This window comes from Pogoniulus pusillus, chromosome 11 (genome assembly GCF_015220805.1).
Source record: "Pogoniulus pusillus isolate bPogPus1 chromosome 11, bPogPus1.pri, whole genome shotgun sequence".
Classification (NCBI taxonomy): domain Eukaryota; kingdom Metazoa; phylum Chordata; class Aves; order Piciformes; family Lybiidae; genus Pogoniulus; species Pogoniulus pusillus.
Genome location: NC_087274.1, coordinates 9,655,468 through 9,673,865, shown reverse-complemented (window position 1 = coordinate 9,673,865; position 18,398 = coordinate 9,655,468). Strand labels below are relative to the sequence as shown.

The following is an 18,398-nucleotide window of genomic DNA, read 5'->3' as shown; positions in this document are numbered from 1 at the left end:
ACCAACCAATGGGGCAAGTGTAGAGATTTCTAGCTCATCCTTTGAGGGAAAAGAAGTGTTTGTGCTGGTTTGAGCCTTGTAGTTTGAATTAATCTTTGGATAGAAACTCTTTTCCTTTTATCCTGTCAACTTAAGACTCTTCCCTAACCAGCATGTTTTCTTGTGCAGGTTCTTTCAATAAATGAGGAAGGACTGAGACGATGTGAGGAGAATACAAAAGTATTTGGCAGGCCAATAAGGTAAAATACAACTGCTGGATCTGCTCCTTGGGAGCTACTTGGTTTCATGGGGAGGGGGTGTGGGACTGTCAGGCCGTGTGATGCTGCTGACCAAAGCGTGTTAAATGGAACAAGTGAAGGCAAAGCTGTGTGCTTTGCAAGCAGGTACAAGCACAGGTAGAGTTAGCTGAGAACCTTCCCAGTTACCACTAGAGTGAATCTGCTCGGTCAGGCCTGAGGGAACACCACCTGCTCCATCAGTCTGTATCATGCTCATGGTGGTTCAACACAGAATCATGGAGTCAGAGAATGGCTGAGGTTGAAAGGGACCTCAGATCATCTGTTCTGACCTCTCTGCCATGGACAGGGACACCTCTCAACTACACTCAGCTGCTCAAGGGCTCATCCAACCTGGCCTTGAACACCCCCAGGGAGGAGGCATCCACAACCACCATGAGCAACCTATTCCAGAGTCTCACCACCCTCATACTGAAGAGCTTCTTCCTAAGTTCCAGTCTAAACCTACTATCCTTCAGCTTAAAACATTCTGCCATGAAATATCTGCAAGACAGTGCATTCCAACTCCCATTTTTGTGCCTGGGGGATTTTTTTAGGCAGATACTGGTACAGGCTGCCAAAAAAGGCCATGATGATTTCATGGATAACCTTTCCAGTAGTTTCAGGTATTGTTTTCATGTCACTTGTTCATCACTAGTCCATGCCAAGGCTCTATGCTCAGTTCTTGTTTATATTCTCCTATCATCATTTGTTCTTACCCAAAATTTGATCCAAGGCAAGGGCTTAAAGCTCCTGTGAAAGCTGGGATCTAGTCTTCCATGTACTGGCATGACCTCACATGAAGTTCAGGCAAAATTTGCCTGCTGTATCCCATCATTTAAGTCATTGCAGGGCTCACTTATGAAAGTGTTATCTGCAAAATAGATGTAAGGGTGTGAAATAAATGCAGGAGTGGCCCTGAAAAGAAATAGTGTTTCTTGGACCCCCTTAATCCCTAAGGATTCATGGAAGCCTGGTATGCCTACTTATCTTTTCCCTGTCAAAGAACTTGCTGCCCCAGCTCTCAGTGGGAGGCCGAATTCAAGAGATGAGTTTCATGTGTGTAGCACTGAAATCGTGCTGCCTACTGGAGATCTTCATTTGTAGAAGTAATTTTGAAGGGCTAGATATTAAACATTTAAAGGGAAACAAAGAAGTGTTTGTGGTTTCATAGAAGCCTTATGCATAATTTAAGGGATGCTGGCTGGTGCAGCACAGCTGTAAATCTTGAATTCATGCCCAGGGTGAGACCTGAACTTGGAAAGGCACTGAAGCATATGCTGGTGCTCAGTATTTAGCATTAAGAACATCTCTCTTCCTATAGAAAAAGCTTGTCCTCTCTGAGCTCTGACACCAGGGTTAGCTGTGAGGAGTGACAGCGCTGTGGCTGTTTTAGCAGGGATGGTGCATTGCTTCACAGCACCAGCATGGCCACTCCATTGATTTCCCAGTAAAAGCAATGGTTCAGCTTTGGGCTGGCTGTCAACAGGATCCTTTTTGGCTGCATGTTAACCTTCACCTGGTGTCTGAAATGTCTGTGGGAGAATGTGTAATGTGTAAGGGAATCAGTGCACATAATCTGTAACCCATTGGCACACACTCTGGAAATTCCTGGTCTAAGGCTCTTAAGCTCTGGTGTTTACAGGTAGCATGAAGCAAGTAGATAAAGTAGAAGAAACCTAAACATGAGCTCTGGATGTTAGGAGGAAGTTCTTCCCAGAGAGTGATTGGCATTGGAATGGGCTGCCCAGGGAGGTGGTGGAGTCGCCATCCCTGGAGGTGTTCAAGCAAAGCCTGAATGAGGCACTTAGTGCCATGGTCTAGTTGACTGGATAGGACTGGGTGCTAGGTTGGACTGGATGATCTTGGAAGTCTCTTCCAACCTGCTTGATTCTATAATTCTATGTTCTGTACATTAGACACCTGCATAAGGAAGTGGAATTGTGATGCTGTTGATATCTTCTTTTATTTGCTTTGTTTTGGAGTGTTTTTTGTGTGTGTTGGTGGTTGGGTTTGGGGTTTGGTTGGTTTTTTCCATTGTTTTTGTTGCTGGTTTTTTTTATGCCTCTCAAATACTTTATTTTTGTCTCAAATTCAGCTCTTGGACCTGTCTAGTAGATCTAGAAGGCCTGAACATGCGACATTTATGGCGACCTGGTGTCAAAGCATTGCTAAGAATCATTGAGGTGGTGGAAGCTAATTACCCTGAGACTTTGGGTCGTCTGCTTATCCTAAGAGCACCAAGAGTATTCCCAGTTCTTTGGACACTGGTATGTTGGCAATTCGAGGCATTCTCCAGCTCACTCTCTGCACACTCATACCTTGTACGCACTTATACCTTGTTGCTGCACACTTAGACCTTGTAAAAGCACTTTAGAAACCAGGCTCCCTTAAAACAGGAAGCATTTTCCTTTGGAAACATCTCTGTTATGGGATTCCTGGAATGAGTTTAGAAACCCTGCCTGAGAACTTGCTTACCCAGTGGGTTAATTTGGCTTCTTGGTGTGACCTAGTCAAGCTGGCAGCTCATGGTTTGGACAGATACACTCTGTGCTGGATCAAGAACTGGCTGGATGGCAGAGCTCAGAGAGTGGTGGTGAATGGTGCCACATCCAGTTGGCAGACAGTCACTAGTGGTGTTCCCCAGGGATCAGTGCTGGGCCCAGTCCTGTTCAATATCTTTATTGATGACCTGGACGAGGGCATTGAGTCCAGCATCAGTAAGTTTGCAGATGACACCAAGCTAGGAGCAGGTGTTGATCTGTTGGAAGGTAGGAGAGCCCTGCAGAGGGACCTGGACAGGCTGGATGGGTGGGCAGAGGCCAATGGGATGAGATTTAACAAGGCCAAGTGCAGGGTTCTGCACTTTGGCCACAACAACCCCAAGCAGTGCTATAGGCTGGGGACTGAGTGGCTGGAGAGCAGTCAGGAGGAAAGGGACCTGGGGGTACTGATAGACAGTAAGCTGAAGATGAGCCAGCAGTGTGCCCAGGTGGCCAAAAGAGCCAATGGCATCCTGGCCTGCATCAGGAACAGTGTGGCCAGCAGGACAAGGGAGGTTATTCTTTCCCTGTACTCAGTACTGGTCAGACCACACCTTGAGTACTGTGTCCAGTTCTGGGCCCCTCAATTCAAGAAGGATGTTGAGGTGCTGGAACATGTCCAGAGAAGGGCAACAAAGCTGGTGAGGGGCCTGGAGCACAAATCCTATGAGGAGAGGCTGAGGGAGCTGGGCCTGTTTAGCCTGGAGAAGAGGAGGCTCAGGGGTGATCTTATTACTGTCTACAACTACCTGAAGGGACATTGTAGCCAGGTGGGGGGTGGCCTCTTCTCCCAGGTAACCAGCAATAGAACAAGGGGACACAGTCTCAAGTTGTGCCAGGGGAGGTCTAGGCTGGATGTTAGGAAGAAGTTCTTCACAGAAAGAGTGATTGGCATTGGAATGGGCTGCCCAGGGAGGTGGTGGAGGCACCGTCCCTGGGGGTCTTCAAGAAAAGCCTGGATGAGGCACTTAGTGCCATGGTCTAGTTGATTGGATAGGGCTGGGTGCTAGGTTGGACTGGATGATCTTGGAGGTCTCTTCCAACCTGGTTGATTCTATGACCCGGATGGCAACACTTAATGCCATCAAACCGATGCCTTCCAAATCTAATCGAGGGCAGTGCAGGAGCCTGATCTTTCCTGGTTTTCTCTCTCTGTAGGTTAGTCCATTCATCGATGACAACACTAGAAAGAAATTCCTTATTTATGCTGGAAATGACTACCAGGGTCCTGGGGGACTGCTGGATTACATCGATAAAGAAATTATCCCTGATTTCCTTGGTGGAGAGTGCATGGTATGAATATAAACTACTGCACAGAGCAGCTTGAGTGTGTGTGTGGGGGAGTGTTAGCTTTTCCTTCCACTCTGAACAAAGAAGCCTGGAAGCACAGAATGAGTCTCAGCACAGTTTGGAGAAGGGGGCTGTGATGTAAGGTGGCAGGCATAATGTTTTCTTCTGGATCCACTTTTCTCCACAGTGAATAGCAAATGGCTTAGCAAAGTAGCCCTGCACAGTTCAAAGGCACAGCCTCTGTTACCTGTCAGGTTCAAGCAGCTCTGGTAGCACAGCACTGAGCAAGAGCTATCAACATCAGCTAACCAGAAGAGTCTTTGTCATCACCTGAAAGAGCTAACTGATACCACAGGGAGCCAGAAGAGATGTGGCACATCTGCTAGCAGGGCTTAACAAAGAGCCAGATCTGGTGCAATGTGTGCATTGGCCCACAACAAACACCAAAAAATGGGTACTGCAGAGTGCTGCCCTTTCTCAGTCCCTTGCCACGTGCCTTAAGAACTCCCTCCTGCCTAGCCTGTGGGTGTCAGTTGGAGCTGGCATTTTAACATCTCAGTGATGCTGTGAGGATTATTTTCTCTTATTGTTTCTGACAACACAGGCTCAGTGGTGTGACTAAGGTGTAGGAGTACAACTCAGGCATTTTCTGGAGCCTTTGCCTTTTTTCTGAACTCAGCTGGGTGAAAATATATTTTCAGGCTTGCTTTTTTAAGCCCCTGTAACACTTCTGGGAGTGATTGCTGTGCTGTTCTTGAAAATTCACCTAGGCCTCTTTGGATGTGGTCTCAAATGATAATGAAGTACTGTTAGATGTGGCAGAGTATGTGTTTATCTTCAGTGGGCTGCTTTTTGCTCCAGCAGTAGCTTTAAGAGCAGAGAGTTTGTGCTATCTAATTTGGAGCTTGGGAAGCTGGCAAAATCCACTGCTTAAGTAAGCAAAAGTGAATGCTACCAGAAAGCAAATTGCTTCAGTGCTTCCTGCTGCTCACAGACAGAGTCTCTTTCTCTTCTTTACTTCTGGATATTTGAAGGAAAATGGCTTCCCAGAGATGCTTTCAACTCTGTTGTAACTCAGTTATCAAACATTTCTACTGCCCCAAACACTCCTGTGGAACCTCTTCCTCATCAGATGGTTGCCTGACTTCATAAAGGGAAGATTGCAGAGGGAAGCTCAGTAATTGGTTCCAGTACTGAGCTGTCAGGGCAGTTGTAGCTTCGAAGCTGTTACCTTCCTGATTGCAATAGCTTTTTACCTGTTTGGGAACTTGCTGTGCTTCCTCACCATTCTTCATCCTTAAATTTAGCTACCCTAGTTCTTTCAGGTCTCTGTAGGCTGTGTTTCTTAGGCTGAGTTGCTCTTCCCACTTCCCTCAGGTTTCTGAGATAGCTCACCTCTTTCTTCAGTTTAGGGCAGTCTAGGTGATGCCTACAGCATCTGCAGAGTCATGTTCTCTGCTGCTGGCTAGTGAGTGCATACCAGAGCTGTTCCTCTGCTGTCTGGTTCTGCAAACTCGCCCAAACCAGATCCTTCTGAAACAAACCAATGTGTGTATGATGTGCAAGCTATAAAAAGACTTTCAAACTCTGTTCACGTTTCTTTCTCTTTGCTTGAATGTGTTTTATTTCTGAAGTTATTAAGCAGAGAGCATGACAGGGTGGGGATGTGCAGGTGGGATACTTTTTAATGCCTATTTATGCTTCTAGTGTGAAGTACCAGAGGGGGGGCTGGTCCCCAAGTCCCTCTACCGAACAGCAGAGGAGCTGGAAAATGAAGACATAAAGCTCTGGACTGAAACAATCTACCAGTCTGCAAGTGTCTTCAAAGGAGCTCCACATGAGGTACTACCTCCTACCCTCCTTTCATTTCAGCCCTCTGTTCAGGAGTGACTCTTGAGCTGAAAATGAGATTGAATCATAGAACGGTTTAGGTTGGAAGGGACCTCAAAAGATCAGTTCCAGCCCCCTGCCATAGGCAGGGACACCTCCCACTAGAACAGGTCACAGTATCACACACAGGTCCCTCGAGGTCTCATCCAAGCTGGCCTTGAACAGCTCCAGGGAGGGAGCATCCACAACCTTCCTGGGCAACCTGTGCCTTCAGATGCTGGAAGGCTACTACAGGGTCTCCTCGAAGCCTTCTCTTCTCCAGGCTGCAGAGCCCCAACTCTCGTCACCTCTCCTCACAGCAGAGGTGCCACAGCCCTCTGAGCATCTTTGTGGCCTCCTCTGGACTCACTCTAATAGTTCCGTGTCCTTCTTGTCTTGGGGGCTCCAGAACTGCACACAGGACTCCAGGTGGGGTCTGAGGAGAGCAGAGTAAAGGGGCAGAGTCCCCTCCCTTGCCCTGCTGGCCACACTTCCCTTGCTGCAGCCCAGCACAGGGTTGCTGTCTGAGCTGCACGTGTGCACTGCAGGCTCATGTTGAGCTTTTCATCACCCCAGACCCCCAGGTCCTTTTCCTCAGGGCTGCTCTCAGCCATTCACCACCCAGATGGAACTTGATTATTTAGTTGCCATGCTTCCACCTTTGTTCTTTTGTAGTTCTGCTGCATAATGATGCTTGAGAAGCTGAAGTTTGTGACCATTCTTCATATTGTCTTGTTGCCATTTAGAGAATACAACTGATTTTCATCTTATTCAAAGCCATATCCTTCTAAGCAAAGACAGTATTCTCAGAAGCTACCTGAGAGCTCTTGAAAGCAGTGTGTTAAAACAAAGACTCTCCCTCAGGAGAGAACTTGTATCTACAATACCATTTTAACAGCCCACACTAAGCCCAAGCAAGGAAAAGCTCTATTCTTTGTCTCCTTTTCTGGTGGGAGTTTGTTACTGAGCAAATTGCTGTTGTCTCATATGACTTTTCTGCCTCAGGTTCTCATTCAGATTGTGGATGCCTCATCTGTGATCACGTGGGATTTTGACGTGTGCAAGGGTGACATCGTTTTCAACATCTTCCATTCCAAAAGAGCCCCACAGCCTCCTAAAAAGGACTCTCTGGGAGCTCACAGTATTACATCTCCTGGTGGGAACAACGTCCAGTTGATAGACAAAGTCTGGCAGCTGGGGCGTGACTACAGCATGGTGGAGTCTCCTCTTATCTGCAAAGAAGGGGAGAGTGTGCAGGTAAGAACCCCTGTGTGGGAGCAGGTGAGGGCTTGCTCCAAAACCAGGTGATGTAATTCGCAATCATTATTGATGACTGAATGGTGATTCAGCTCGTGACTGCTTGACGCTTCCCAGCTGCAAAGCATGGGGGCAGTGTTGACATGGGATCTGTTCTGAGGGGAGCTTACATCAGTGCAGCAAGGAGTGCAGAGAAGCCACCTAGAAGGAAGTGCACATGCAGAAAGCAGCCAGACATGCTTCCTGCTGTGTGCAGTTCTGGAGCCCCCAGCACAAGAAGGATATCAAACTGTTGGAGTGAGTCCAGAGGAGGCCACAAAGATGATCAGAGAGCTGGAGCACCTTTCCTATGATGACAGGCTACAGGAATTTGGGCTCTTCAGCCTGGAGAAGAGACCTTGCAGTAGCCTTCCAGTATCTGAAGGGAGTCTGCAAGAAGGTCGGGGAGGGACTCTTTACAAGGTCTCGTAACAACAGGACAAGAGCAATGGGTGTAAACTGGCAGAGAGGAGATTTAAACTGGATGTTAGGAAGAAGTTCTTTACAGTGAGTGTGGTGAGACACTGGCACAGGTTGCCCAGGGAGGTTGTGGCTGCTCCCTCTCTGGAGGTGTTCAAGACCAGGTTGGATGATCTAGGGTAGGATGTTCCTAGCTGTGACAGGGGGGGTGGAACTAGATGATCCTTGTGGTCCATTCCAACCCTGACTGATTCTATGATTCTCTGAGGCCTTGAGCTACCCATTCTAGTGGGAGGTGTCCCTGCCTATGGTAGGGGGTTGGAGCTGGATGGAACTTTGAGGTTCCTTCCAACCTAAACCATTCTGTGATTCTGACCATTCTTTTCTGAAGCAAGCTTCATAGTGTCTTGCCTCAGTAGTGAGAGAAGTCTGGAAATTAAGAATGAGCTACTGTGGGTTTGGCCCTCTAACAGGCACCTTAAAGAGGTCCCTGTGGCCAAAGTTCTTGAAGGGTTTTTTTTAATGGCATTTGTAACCTGTCTTTTAATTACCAAGTTTGATATTACATGCAGCATGTTTACAACCACACTTTGCTATTCCTTTTGACTTGAAAGTGATTGGCTACTGGAATGGGCTGCCTGGGGAGGTGGTGGAGTCGCCGTCCCTGGAGCTGTTCAAGGCAAGATTGGACGTGGCACTTGGTGCCATGGTCTAGCCTTGGGCTCTGTGGTAAAGGGTTGGACTTGATGATCTGTGAGGTCTCTTCCAACCTTGATGACACTGTGATACTGTGAAATAAGAGCTGGGCAGCCTTTGCAGAAGGAGCTCCTGAAACCACCTACCTGGAAGTGTTAGACTGGAAATATGGGCAGTGACCTTTTGAATTGCACTTTCTCTTTGTGAGGCAGGAGCCTTGACAGCTCTTTCCAGAATCTCAAAGGACAGACATTAAATAACTGGGGGATGGGGGGAAAAGGGCTCTTGTTTCAAACAAGTACTTTGTCCTCACAATGTATTTAAATCCTAACCTTTTGACACTGTCAAAAAAGTAGGAGGATCTGCTGATGCTCTACCAGCATGCTGTGTGGGGAGGGGTGACCAGCACTGCCAGTGGGTTGAGGAGCTGAAAGACAGGCACAGGAGGGAAAAAAACCCCACGGTGGGCACGTAGGCAGTTTTTTCTAAGCTTGGAAAAGGAATGTCAAGCCTGCACATCTTGGTGTTAACAAAGCTAACTTTGAGTTTTGGTTGTGGTTGCTTCCAGGGATCACACGTGACCAGGTGGCCTGGCTTCTACATCCTCCAGTGGAAGTTCCATAACATGCCTGCCTGTGCTACAACCAACCTGCCTCGTGTGGATGATGTATTAGCATCTCTACAGGTCTCCTCTCACAAATGCAAAGTGATGTACTACACAGAAGTGATAGGATCTGAAGATTTCAGGTATGTCTGGCTGAGGTTCATGGAGGTCAGCTGTTGTCAAACCCCTCTGATGCTTAGATGAGCAATCTAGTGTTAAGTTCACCTAAATACAAATCAATTGTAAGGGCTTGTGTTGTCTTAGGCCTCAAACCTCTCCCCACCCAGGCATCCCACAATTATTCAGCCAGTGCTGGCACTGGGGGCAACTAATGCATCAGAGCTGTTTATTAGTTACTGTAATCATCAGTAGCCACTTCCCTCTGCCTTGAAAGCATTGTGTGAGTTGTCGAGCTTGGCAGGTTGCCACGCAGCAATGGGTGCAGCTCAAATTGAGATGAGTCAGTTCAGTTGCCTGCTAGTTGATATTTGACTGGAAGAAGTCCTCGTTCTCATTGAACAGCATCTCTTGTTCTGCAGGAGGGTTTTCAGTATCTTTGTTATTTATAGATTCTTGGGGTGGAAGGGACCTTAAAGATGATCTAATTCCATGGGCATGGACACCTCTCACTAGCCTAGGTTGCTCCAAGGCCTCATCCAACCTGGCCTTGAACACTTCCGCCTCCTTGGGCAACCTATTTCAGTGTCTCACAGCCCTTACTGTAAAGAATTTCTTTCTAACCTCCAGTTTAAATCTCCTCTCCTATCTTATGATGAGGCTGAAAAACTTTGAAGTATCTGCCCCAAAACTGCTCCTTGCTTTTTGTTCAGCCTGCAGACAAATCCCACAAAGCTACATAGCAGAAATCCCAATCTTTGTCTGTCCTGGAGCTTAAAACTACCTCGTTTTGTTGTTGCAGGGGATCTATGACCAGCCTTGAATCAAGCCACAGCGGATTCTCCCAGCTCAGTGCTGCCACCACCTCTTCTAGCCAGTCGCATTCCAGCTCCATGATTTCCAGGTAGTGCCACAAGAGATGAAAAGCAAATGGATGAGATGGCTGGACCCTCGCCTGTGGCACTGACTGCAATACACCATATTCAACTGGCAATTGTGCAAAAAAAAACCCCCCCCACCAAACCCCACTCCACAAAAGCCTTTTATAGATAGTCAAGTAGCTGTTTGAATTTTAAACTTAGTGATTTTTTGGTCTTTGTTAGATCCAACAGCTTCACTTTTAACCCATTTGGTTGTGTTTAATTTTTTTTTTTGCCTAACTCAGCCATAAGTATTTTTGCAAGCCTGCTTGCACAACTCCTAACTCCGAACACAAGGGCTCTCACTGAAAGGCAAAATAACCAGGGCAGCAGTTAAGGATCAGGGTTTTTTTACCTGTGTAAATGTTAAAAAGAAGAAAAAGAGGAGGGCAAAAAAGAAAGAAAAGAAAAAAGAGGGGGGAAAAAAAGATAAAAACCCTACCAAAAATGCTCTGTAGTGCATTAGAGATCAACTGCAAGTCTCCTGTCAGGACATATCTTGCCATCTTCAGACACCCCCTGTGATCTTCCAGTGCTGCAAACTCTTCTCCATTGCCACCAAGCGATGTCCAAGACAAAGAAAAGCAGTTGCTGGATACTTGACTTTGTGAGTCCATTTGTTTTTCAAAGCAGGCCGACAGAGTTGTGGCCTGGCTGTCAACTTCAAAACCTTTTGTATGAGCACATTTTTTGGGGGGAGGGAGGGATGGAATTTGAGCTCTGAGTCTTGATGAGTTAAAGCAATTAATTCTTTTCCTTGGATTTGCACTGGAAGCACTGCGGAGGGAGAGGCAGAGAGCAGGTTCTCCCTGGCTGCCTCATGCCTGAGCCGGAGTTGCTCTGAGGATCTGTGCCCAGCTCTGTGCTGGGGCTTCACTCCACGGGAATTCATTGTACTGAGACTCTGTTCTTAACAGGAATTTATGCAAAGCTTAAGCTTGCTTCTTAAGAAGGTCTGGCTCACATCCTTCCTGTGTGCTTTCCAATCCCTCTCTCCTCCTCCCCTCTGCCCGGCAGCAGCAGAGTGCTTCAGTTCTGAGCAGCGGAAGCTTTGAGGCAGGCAGGGCCCCCAGGGAGCTTCCCTCTGAGGGATGCAGTGGAGGACTGAGCAGTGCCTGCTCCACCATATTCATCACTGCCACTCCAGCAGCCAAGTGCCATCTTGGAGTTTTGTCCCTGTCTTGCCCAAGCAGTGCCACTTCAAGTCTTTGCTAAGGGCTGTCTGATTTCTTCCACTTGGAGCCCTCTCTCTAGCACGGGGCACAAAAAACTGAAGTGCTGAGCATAGACCATTCCTGGCAGTGGAGTAGAGGTGATTTCAGTCTGAGATGCAGAAGAAGATGCATATTTAAACCCTGCCTGGTTTTTCCTCATTGTCTTAGAGCTAAGGTGTCCATCCCAGCAAAATGGAGGCACTGTGCTGGCTGCAGTCCCAACCAGCATGCTGGATGGACTCTAGGAGAGCTTGTGGAGGCAGCACCGCTGTGGGGAGGTGGCAGAGGAGCTTATGGAGGTCTTGCACATTCAATGGAGAACTCTTTGAAGATGCCCTGCCTGAGGAAACCTGGTTCTGGGCTCTTTATGACTGCAGAGCTTCTAAGAGGCAGGTTACACTTAACCTCTGAGTAGCAGCACTTCTGCAGACCAGGGCTGACAGAAGCATTTCAGTATCAGCTTTAGAGCTGCTGAGAAGCCATTCTCCTTGAACGGAGCCAAACTGGTCTGCTTTGTCTCTGTGCACATTGAAGGCGGAGGTTCGGCTGGCACTTAGGCTGCCACAGTGAGCTGTTGTGTGAGTCAGGCCACTCGCTTCAGTGTCAGGCAGCTCCTCTCCTGGTGTCTGCACACACCGAGGCTCTCAGGCTGCTGCTGAGCTGTCTGCTAGCAGGACCCCAGCTTGCTGAGGAGGTGAGGTGGCCTGATGCCTGACGTGCAGGAACCAGCACTGCCAAGCACCAGGGGAGTTAGTGCGGCAGGAGGCACAGGGAGCTTGACTTAGCGCCGCTGATGGCTCTTTGCAAGTGCCACTTCCCATTTGCCAGGCTGTCAGGGCTGAAGTGGTCCCCTCTCTTTCTCTCTCTCTCTCAGATGGCGATTTTGCTGACAACTGTAAAGAAACTGCTTCATTCGACACTCCACAGCTGTCCAGCGGTGTCTGGCTTTGTAGACCTTTTTGAGTTGCAGTCACTTTTCAAGGCCGAAGATCTCTCTTTCATTTTTCACTTGAGCTGGCTCAAAAGTGGCACTTTGGGTTTTTCCTGCTCTTCTTGAGCTCAAAGCACATGACAGCACAAACAGCTGGGGAGATAAAACTCCAGAGAAACAATAGCTAGTCCTCCTCCAAGCCAAGTGCTGTGGCAATATGACTCGATCACTGCAGTCTCATTGATTTCCCATACCCTGCTCTTTCTTTTGTGTGGTATTATTGCTCCTCTTCCTCCTCTCAGCCAATGACTCTTCTGTTGGCTCCTCTCCTGTTAGCAGCATCCCTCTGCTCTTCTCTGTCTGTACTCATGAACTGCATATCAAATTCTGTAAATGTTTTGTATACATAATACCTCATTCTGGGTAATTAAAATACAGATAAGTCTTTAAAAGATTTTTTTATCGTTATCAATAAATGTGAACCGTTTGGAAATAAAAGAGAAAGGAATCTTTATTTCATTCCCCTGCTGCAGAGCTGAACTCAGCTCTGTCAGAGCAGCTCAGGGGGCAGCACTGTTAGAGGGAACAAGGGAGGTGAAGGGTCCTGAACTGCCGGTTCAAAGTCTCCCACTGCATCCTTCCTGGAAGGTGGTGAAGAGTCTGGAGGAACAGGTCTTGTGAGGAGCAGCTGAGGAAACTGGGGTGGTTTAGTCCGGAGAAAAGGAGTCTGAGGGAAGACCTCATTGCTCTCTGCATCTCCCTGAAAGGAAGTTGGGGCAAGGCGGGAGTTGGTTTTGGGGGGTTTAAGCTGAAATTTAACACTCCAGGTACGATTTTTTTTCTCTCATTTGAGGAGCAGGGGTCAATACTGCCTCCTCCCAGGGGTGAGCCTGCAGGACAGCAGCTCCTCAGCTGTCCCCACCTCTGACCCCTGCTTGGGTAGGAGGCTGGGACAATCACAGGGAAGGTATTATTTTTATTAGCAGAGGCAGTCAAAGCTTGAGTTATTTTTAAGCCAGAAGCCAATGACTGTCAGGCTGTGGTTCTTTGTAACCCCCAGAGCTGGAGCAGTGGCTGAAGCATCCCTTTACAGCATCCATTTACAGCTGGTCCTTCCAATTTTATCTGAGCTGTGAAGCTGCTAAAAGGAAACTCTCATACTACAGCCCTGCAGATCTGGCAGCAAGACCAGATGGTTGTCTGACCTACTTCAAGTTTTAACACGTGGCCAATATTTTTATGCCAGACCATAATTACCATGGACCAGGCTCACTGCTGCTCTGGATGTTGCTAAATACAAAAGCCCTTGAAAAGACATCGTGCAAGAAGGTGGCCTTGGCTGTGAGCTGTGCTGTGCCCAGGGAGGCAGAGGGAAAGCTGCCTTGTTTTATCAGTGCTCTCCTCTCGATATGGCAACAGAGCTAAGAGCCTCAGACCTTAGCTCGGCTGAGCAGGGTGGGCCAGGGCTACTCTGCTGTGCAGCTCCTCTTGGAAGAGTGTTTGGCTGAATCATCTATTTGGGGGGTGGAGTGGCCTTTTTAACTTCTTCAGACAAAGCAAAATTCCTGGAAAAGATTTCACCTGCCCTTCTTCCCCTGCCTCCCTTGCCAGCCCTCCCTAAGGGCTCCCCTTGCTCCAGCTAGAAGTTCATGGTGTCCGTCCTGATTTGCAAACAGACCTTGCCAGTGGCTCCAGGGTGAGGGGTTCTGAATTTCTCACTCACCCGAGGTGAAATGTCCTGAACTGCCATTTCAGAGCCTTCCACTGCATCCTTCCTGAAAGGTGGTGAAGGGCCTGGAGAACAGGTCTCAGAAGGAGCATCTGAGGGAACTGGGCTGATTTAGGCTGGAGAAAAGGAGGCTGAGGAGAGACCTTATTGCTGTCTGCAATTGCCTGGAAGGAGGTTGGAGAGAGGTGGAGGTTGGTCTCTTCTTACTACCAGGTGATAGGAGAGGAACTTGCCTGAAGTTATGCCAGAGGAGGGTTGGGTTGGATATCAGGAAATTTTCCCTTGCTGCGAGAGTGGTCAGGGATGGGCACAGGCTGCTCAGGGAGGTGGTGGTGTCAGCACCTCTGGAGATGTTCAAGAAGCCTGTGCCCGTGGCACTTGGGGACATGGTTTAATGGTCATGGTGGTGGTGTTGGGTTGACAGCTGGACTCGATGAGGTCTTTTCCCACCAAAACAGCCCTATGATTCTGCAGGAGCAGCCAGCTTGCCCTTCCCACCTCTTTGCAGGAATGGTCAATTCTGGTGCTTGGGCAGGCAGAGAAGATAAAATGATGACAGAAGAAAGCCTTCTGCAAGCCCTGCCAGCACTCAACTGCTGCAGGATGCTTGCTGAGCCTTCAGATCCCTGTCAGTGCTGTGCTCTGAGTACCTGAGGTGTGCTGGGGCCAGCCTAGCACCCCCCTGCAGCCCCTTGCTCCCCAGCTGCTTTGCTCCAAGCTCCTCGGGAGCTGCAAAGTGCCGGCAGCTTTGGAGGAAGGTGTGAGCTACTTCTCAGGCTGGGGGCTGCTTAATGCCTCCTGGAGAGAAAAAAATCCAGAGCCTGAAGAGTTTTGGCTGCCTTTCAAAAGTCATTCTGGCTTTAGACCTTCAAGAAAGATCAATTTGCATCTCCCTGTTCTTTGGGGAAGGCAGGGAAAGGGGAAGGGAAGATCTTTATTTTACCAACTCGTGCTGTTGTAGGGAGCTTGGGCACTGGGAAATCGAAGGCTCAGGATTTCCTGGCTGCTTGTTTTGCTTCAAGTGGGTTATAAGAGAGCTGGGGAAGGAGCTCTCATCAGACAGTGCCGTGATAGGATGAGGGGTAACAGTTTTAAACTGAAAGAGCTTTAGCTCGGATACTGGGGAGAATTTCTTGCCTGTGAGGATGGGGAGATGCTGGCACAGGTTGCCCAGGAAGCATCCTTGGAAACGCCAGCTGGGGGAGAACCCCAGGAGTGGGGCAGCAGGCAGGGCAGATGAGGGGGTCTAGGGCTGCGCCGCCATCCCCAGGGACAGGGCACAAAACCCAGATGGCTGCAGCAGAGCCAGTCCCGGGCAGAAGTCCCACTAGATGGTGCCAGCAGCCCACGCACGGCCACGGGCACCCCGCGCCGCCGCCCGAGGCTGCGCCTGTCCCGGTCCACGCCGGACTCTGCTGCCCCACCAGCACCCCAAGGCTAAACTGGTCCACACTGGGAGCCGAAAACAAGGCAGGTGTCCAGAAAAGAGGAACCGGTTTGGAAAGAGGAGCAGGGAGGGGTCACAGGCTCACAGAATCACCCAGGTTGAAAGAGAGCTGCTGGATCATCCAGTCCAGCCCAGCACCCAGCCCTACCCAGCCAACTAGAGCATCCTGCAGGCTGCACACCCCCAGCTCCCCCAGCCTCTCCTCACAGGGCTGTGCTCCAGGCCCCTCCCCAGCTTCATTGCACTTCTCTGGACACCTTCCAGTACCTCAACATCTCTCTTGAATTGAGGAGCCCAGAACTGGACACAGCACTCAGGGTGTGGCCTGACCAGTGCTGAGCACGGCTCATCTTCAGCTCCTCTCTCCCAGCACCCCCAGCTCCCTTCTGCCTGGCTGCTCTCAGCCACTCTGGCCCCAGCCTCTAGTGCTGCTTGGGGTTGTTGTGGCCAAAGTGCAGAACCCTGCACTTGGCCTTGTTAAATCTCATCCCACTGGCCCCTGCCCACCCATCCAGCCTGGCCAGGTCCCTCTGCAGGGCTCTCCTACTCTCCAACAGCTCCACACCTGCTCCTAGCCTGGCATCAGCTGCAAACTTACTGATGCTGGACTCAGTCCCCTGGTCCAGATCATCAATAAAGATATTAAGCAGGTCATCACCAGCATCCTCATCCTGTGGCCACAACTTCACCCTCTGCCCCAGTGGTACAACCCCCAAACCACCTGGCACATTCAGTGTCCTCCAAGCATCATCCTGTCTCGTTTTGCTCTGCTGCTACAAAGGCTCTTCCAAACCAGGCACCATATCACAGGAGAGAGACCCTGAGATGGTGTCTCCACACTAGAGAAAACCCTCGAGGAGCTGGTGGGAGAAATCCTGTAGAAGTGAAAAAATATTCTGGTTATTGCTATGGCCCTGGGAAGAAGTCACCCAGAAGCTGCAACAGGTTGGAACTAAGCACTGAAGCTTAATTACGTGCAGGACTCTACCACGGAAAGAGCTGGAAAGAGGGGGAAGAGCACAGGGAAAAGATGGAAAGTTTAAGTATAGCCACTTCTCCTCACCAGAGTACCATAAGGTGACTCAGGGCAGGTATCAGCCAGGGCCACCACTCTGTGCCTGCAGTAAACCTTTGTGTCCTTCCTGCCCCGTGGGACTGCAGGTGTGAGTATCCCTTCAGGTCCCACTCTGGAGCTTCAGGGACACAGGGAGAAGCTGGGCAGGGAGCATAGCCCCTGACAGGAGCTATCACAGACCCTCCAGGACCATCTTCTCTTCCCATCACTGGGCACAAGCTGAAAAGGGCTGTGGGGATGTTCCCACACAGTATGTTACCATGCTGGGTTTCAGTCCTGGGCTCACCCTAAGACAAGGATGTGCTTGACCTCTGCAGCCACACTGCTCTTTATCAGCTTGTGCATGCAAGGCCTCCCCAAAAAAACCCTTAGAGGGATGACAAAGTGATTTTTTTCCCCCTCAGTTCTTCCAATCTTTCTGTAATTAATTGCATCATCTCAAGGTGCTGCCTCAAAGGGGCTGCAGGACTCCCAGGGCCAAAGCGTGTGTGCCAGCGCCAGAAGAGCAGGACCTGCTGCTATCCCCACAGCTGGTCCCAGCACTGCCAGCTCCTGGCCAGAGGCTTCACCAGCCCTGGAGAATGATGGGCAGGGCAGTACATGCCCCCATGAAGCTTTGGCCATTCTCTCAGGCCGTCTGAAGAGGCTGAACTGTGCTGGCTCCTCTTTGGTGGCCCCGCTGGAGCCGCAGAGCCCATCTGCCAGGGCGCAGGACACATGCTGCTGGAAATGTGGTTAATTGATTGCTCTTGCTCCAGCAGATTTCCCTGAAATCCCTCACCAGTTGCTGAGGGATCTGTTTCATAACAGCTCCCAGAAACCTCCTCCCATCACGGCTTGTTCCAGCAGAGCATGGCTGGGCTCACTCACGGTGTGGTCACATCGCCCAGCCCCTGTGCCCTGCTGAATGTTGCATGCCCAAAGCCAGCAGCAAACTGCTCCAGGGGGTGAGGGCTGCCTGGAGGACAGGGACCCATGAGGACAAGTTTCTAGATCAGGCTGTGGTACTGCTGCTTGGCCACCAGCACCAGCCTGAGCCTACGCTGCCTGTCCTGGGCTCAGCACCCTACGTGGAGCCAGCAGAGCTGGAGGTGAGTGGCTTTGTGAGACCACAGCCCCCCATGGCCACCCAGACCAGACCCAAGCAAAGCAGCCAGAAGATGTTTTTCTTGCTGGATGAGGCTGTAGTGGGGAGAAAGCTCCTGGAGCAGCTGTGGCTCTCTAGAGGGGCCAGCTGGTGGTGATGTCCCTGTGGGGCAGCCTTCCCCACATGGTTTTCCCTAGCAAACACTTGTTTCCCTGAGCCAGGGCAGTGCCCAGCTCTCTGTCAGCCCATTTTATCAGCCCCTCTGCAGCAGTCTTACCGAAGAGCTGCCTGTGAGCTCCTCCCTTCCTTTCAGAAGATGAAATAGGACACACTGGCATGACAACACTGATGCCTTGAGCCAGCTCTGGGCAGCCACAGACAAGGGTCATCATTTGTCCTTCACAAGAATTTAACAAGGAAAGAAGCAGAAAAGGCTCCTGTGGGCTCTCCTCGGGGAGAGCTGGAGTGGGGACAAGCTGCTGGCTCTGGCAGAGACATCACCCCCCTGCCAACATGCACAGACCCCTCCAGCCCCTCCCCCATGATACCCCTACAGCAACCCAGTATGCCACTTGGACATGGCACTGCTGGGGGAGCCATAGGGAGAGCACCCAGCATGTGTGCCACAGGCAGTGGTGGGCCTTTGCCTCCCAAAAGAGAAGAGCAAACCTGTGGAGCTTCAGAGGCTGTGGTGCCTCCATGTGTGCACTGCTTCACCCTCGGCAAGGGTGAGGGGCAGAGGAGTGCTCATGGGTGTAAGTCAGGTCTGTGGGGCACTGATGGGGTGCAGACCTGAAAAAGCATTCTTGGGGGTGGTGCTGGACTCCTCCCAGGGTGCTGGAGGAGCAGGGCACAGGCGGCACAGGGACAGGGTGCTGTGGTGTC

The 18,398-nt window shown here is 50.0% G+C and overlaps 1 protein-coding gene across 5 annotated transcripts in view; it reads left to right on the top strand.

Annotated features, from left to right (window-relative positions):
* The window catches only part of SEC14L1 (SEC14 like lipid binding 1), a 54,417-nt gene extending 41,790 nt beyond the window's left edge, over positions 1-12,627 (top strand). For 4 of the 5 annotated variants that reach the window (XM_064150929.1, XM_064150930.1, XM_064150931.1 and 1 more), the window contains 8 exons: positions 169-239; positions 2,374-2,545; positions 3,977-4,111; positions 5,816-5,950; positions 6,983-7,234; positions 8,958-9,136; positions 9,913-10,014; positions 12,119-12,627. In XM_064150929.1, the coding sequence (XP_064006999.1) occupies positions 169-239; positions 2,374-2,545; positions 3,977-4,111; positions 5,816-5,950; positions 6,983-7,234; positions 8,958-9,136; positions 9,913-10,014; positions 12,119-12,134 (1,062 nt within the window). In that variant the 3' untranslated portion in view covers positions 12,135-12,627. Of the gene's footprint in view, positions 1-168; positions 240-2,373; positions 2,546-3,976; positions 4,112-5,815; positions 5,951-6,982; positions 7,235-8,957; positions 9,137-9,912; positions 10,638-12,118 lie in introns of all 5 variants that reach the window. The other variant, XR_010303970.1, reaches the window with a different exon arrangement.
* The last annotated feature ends 5,771 nt before the right edge of the window (positions 12,628-18,398 follow it).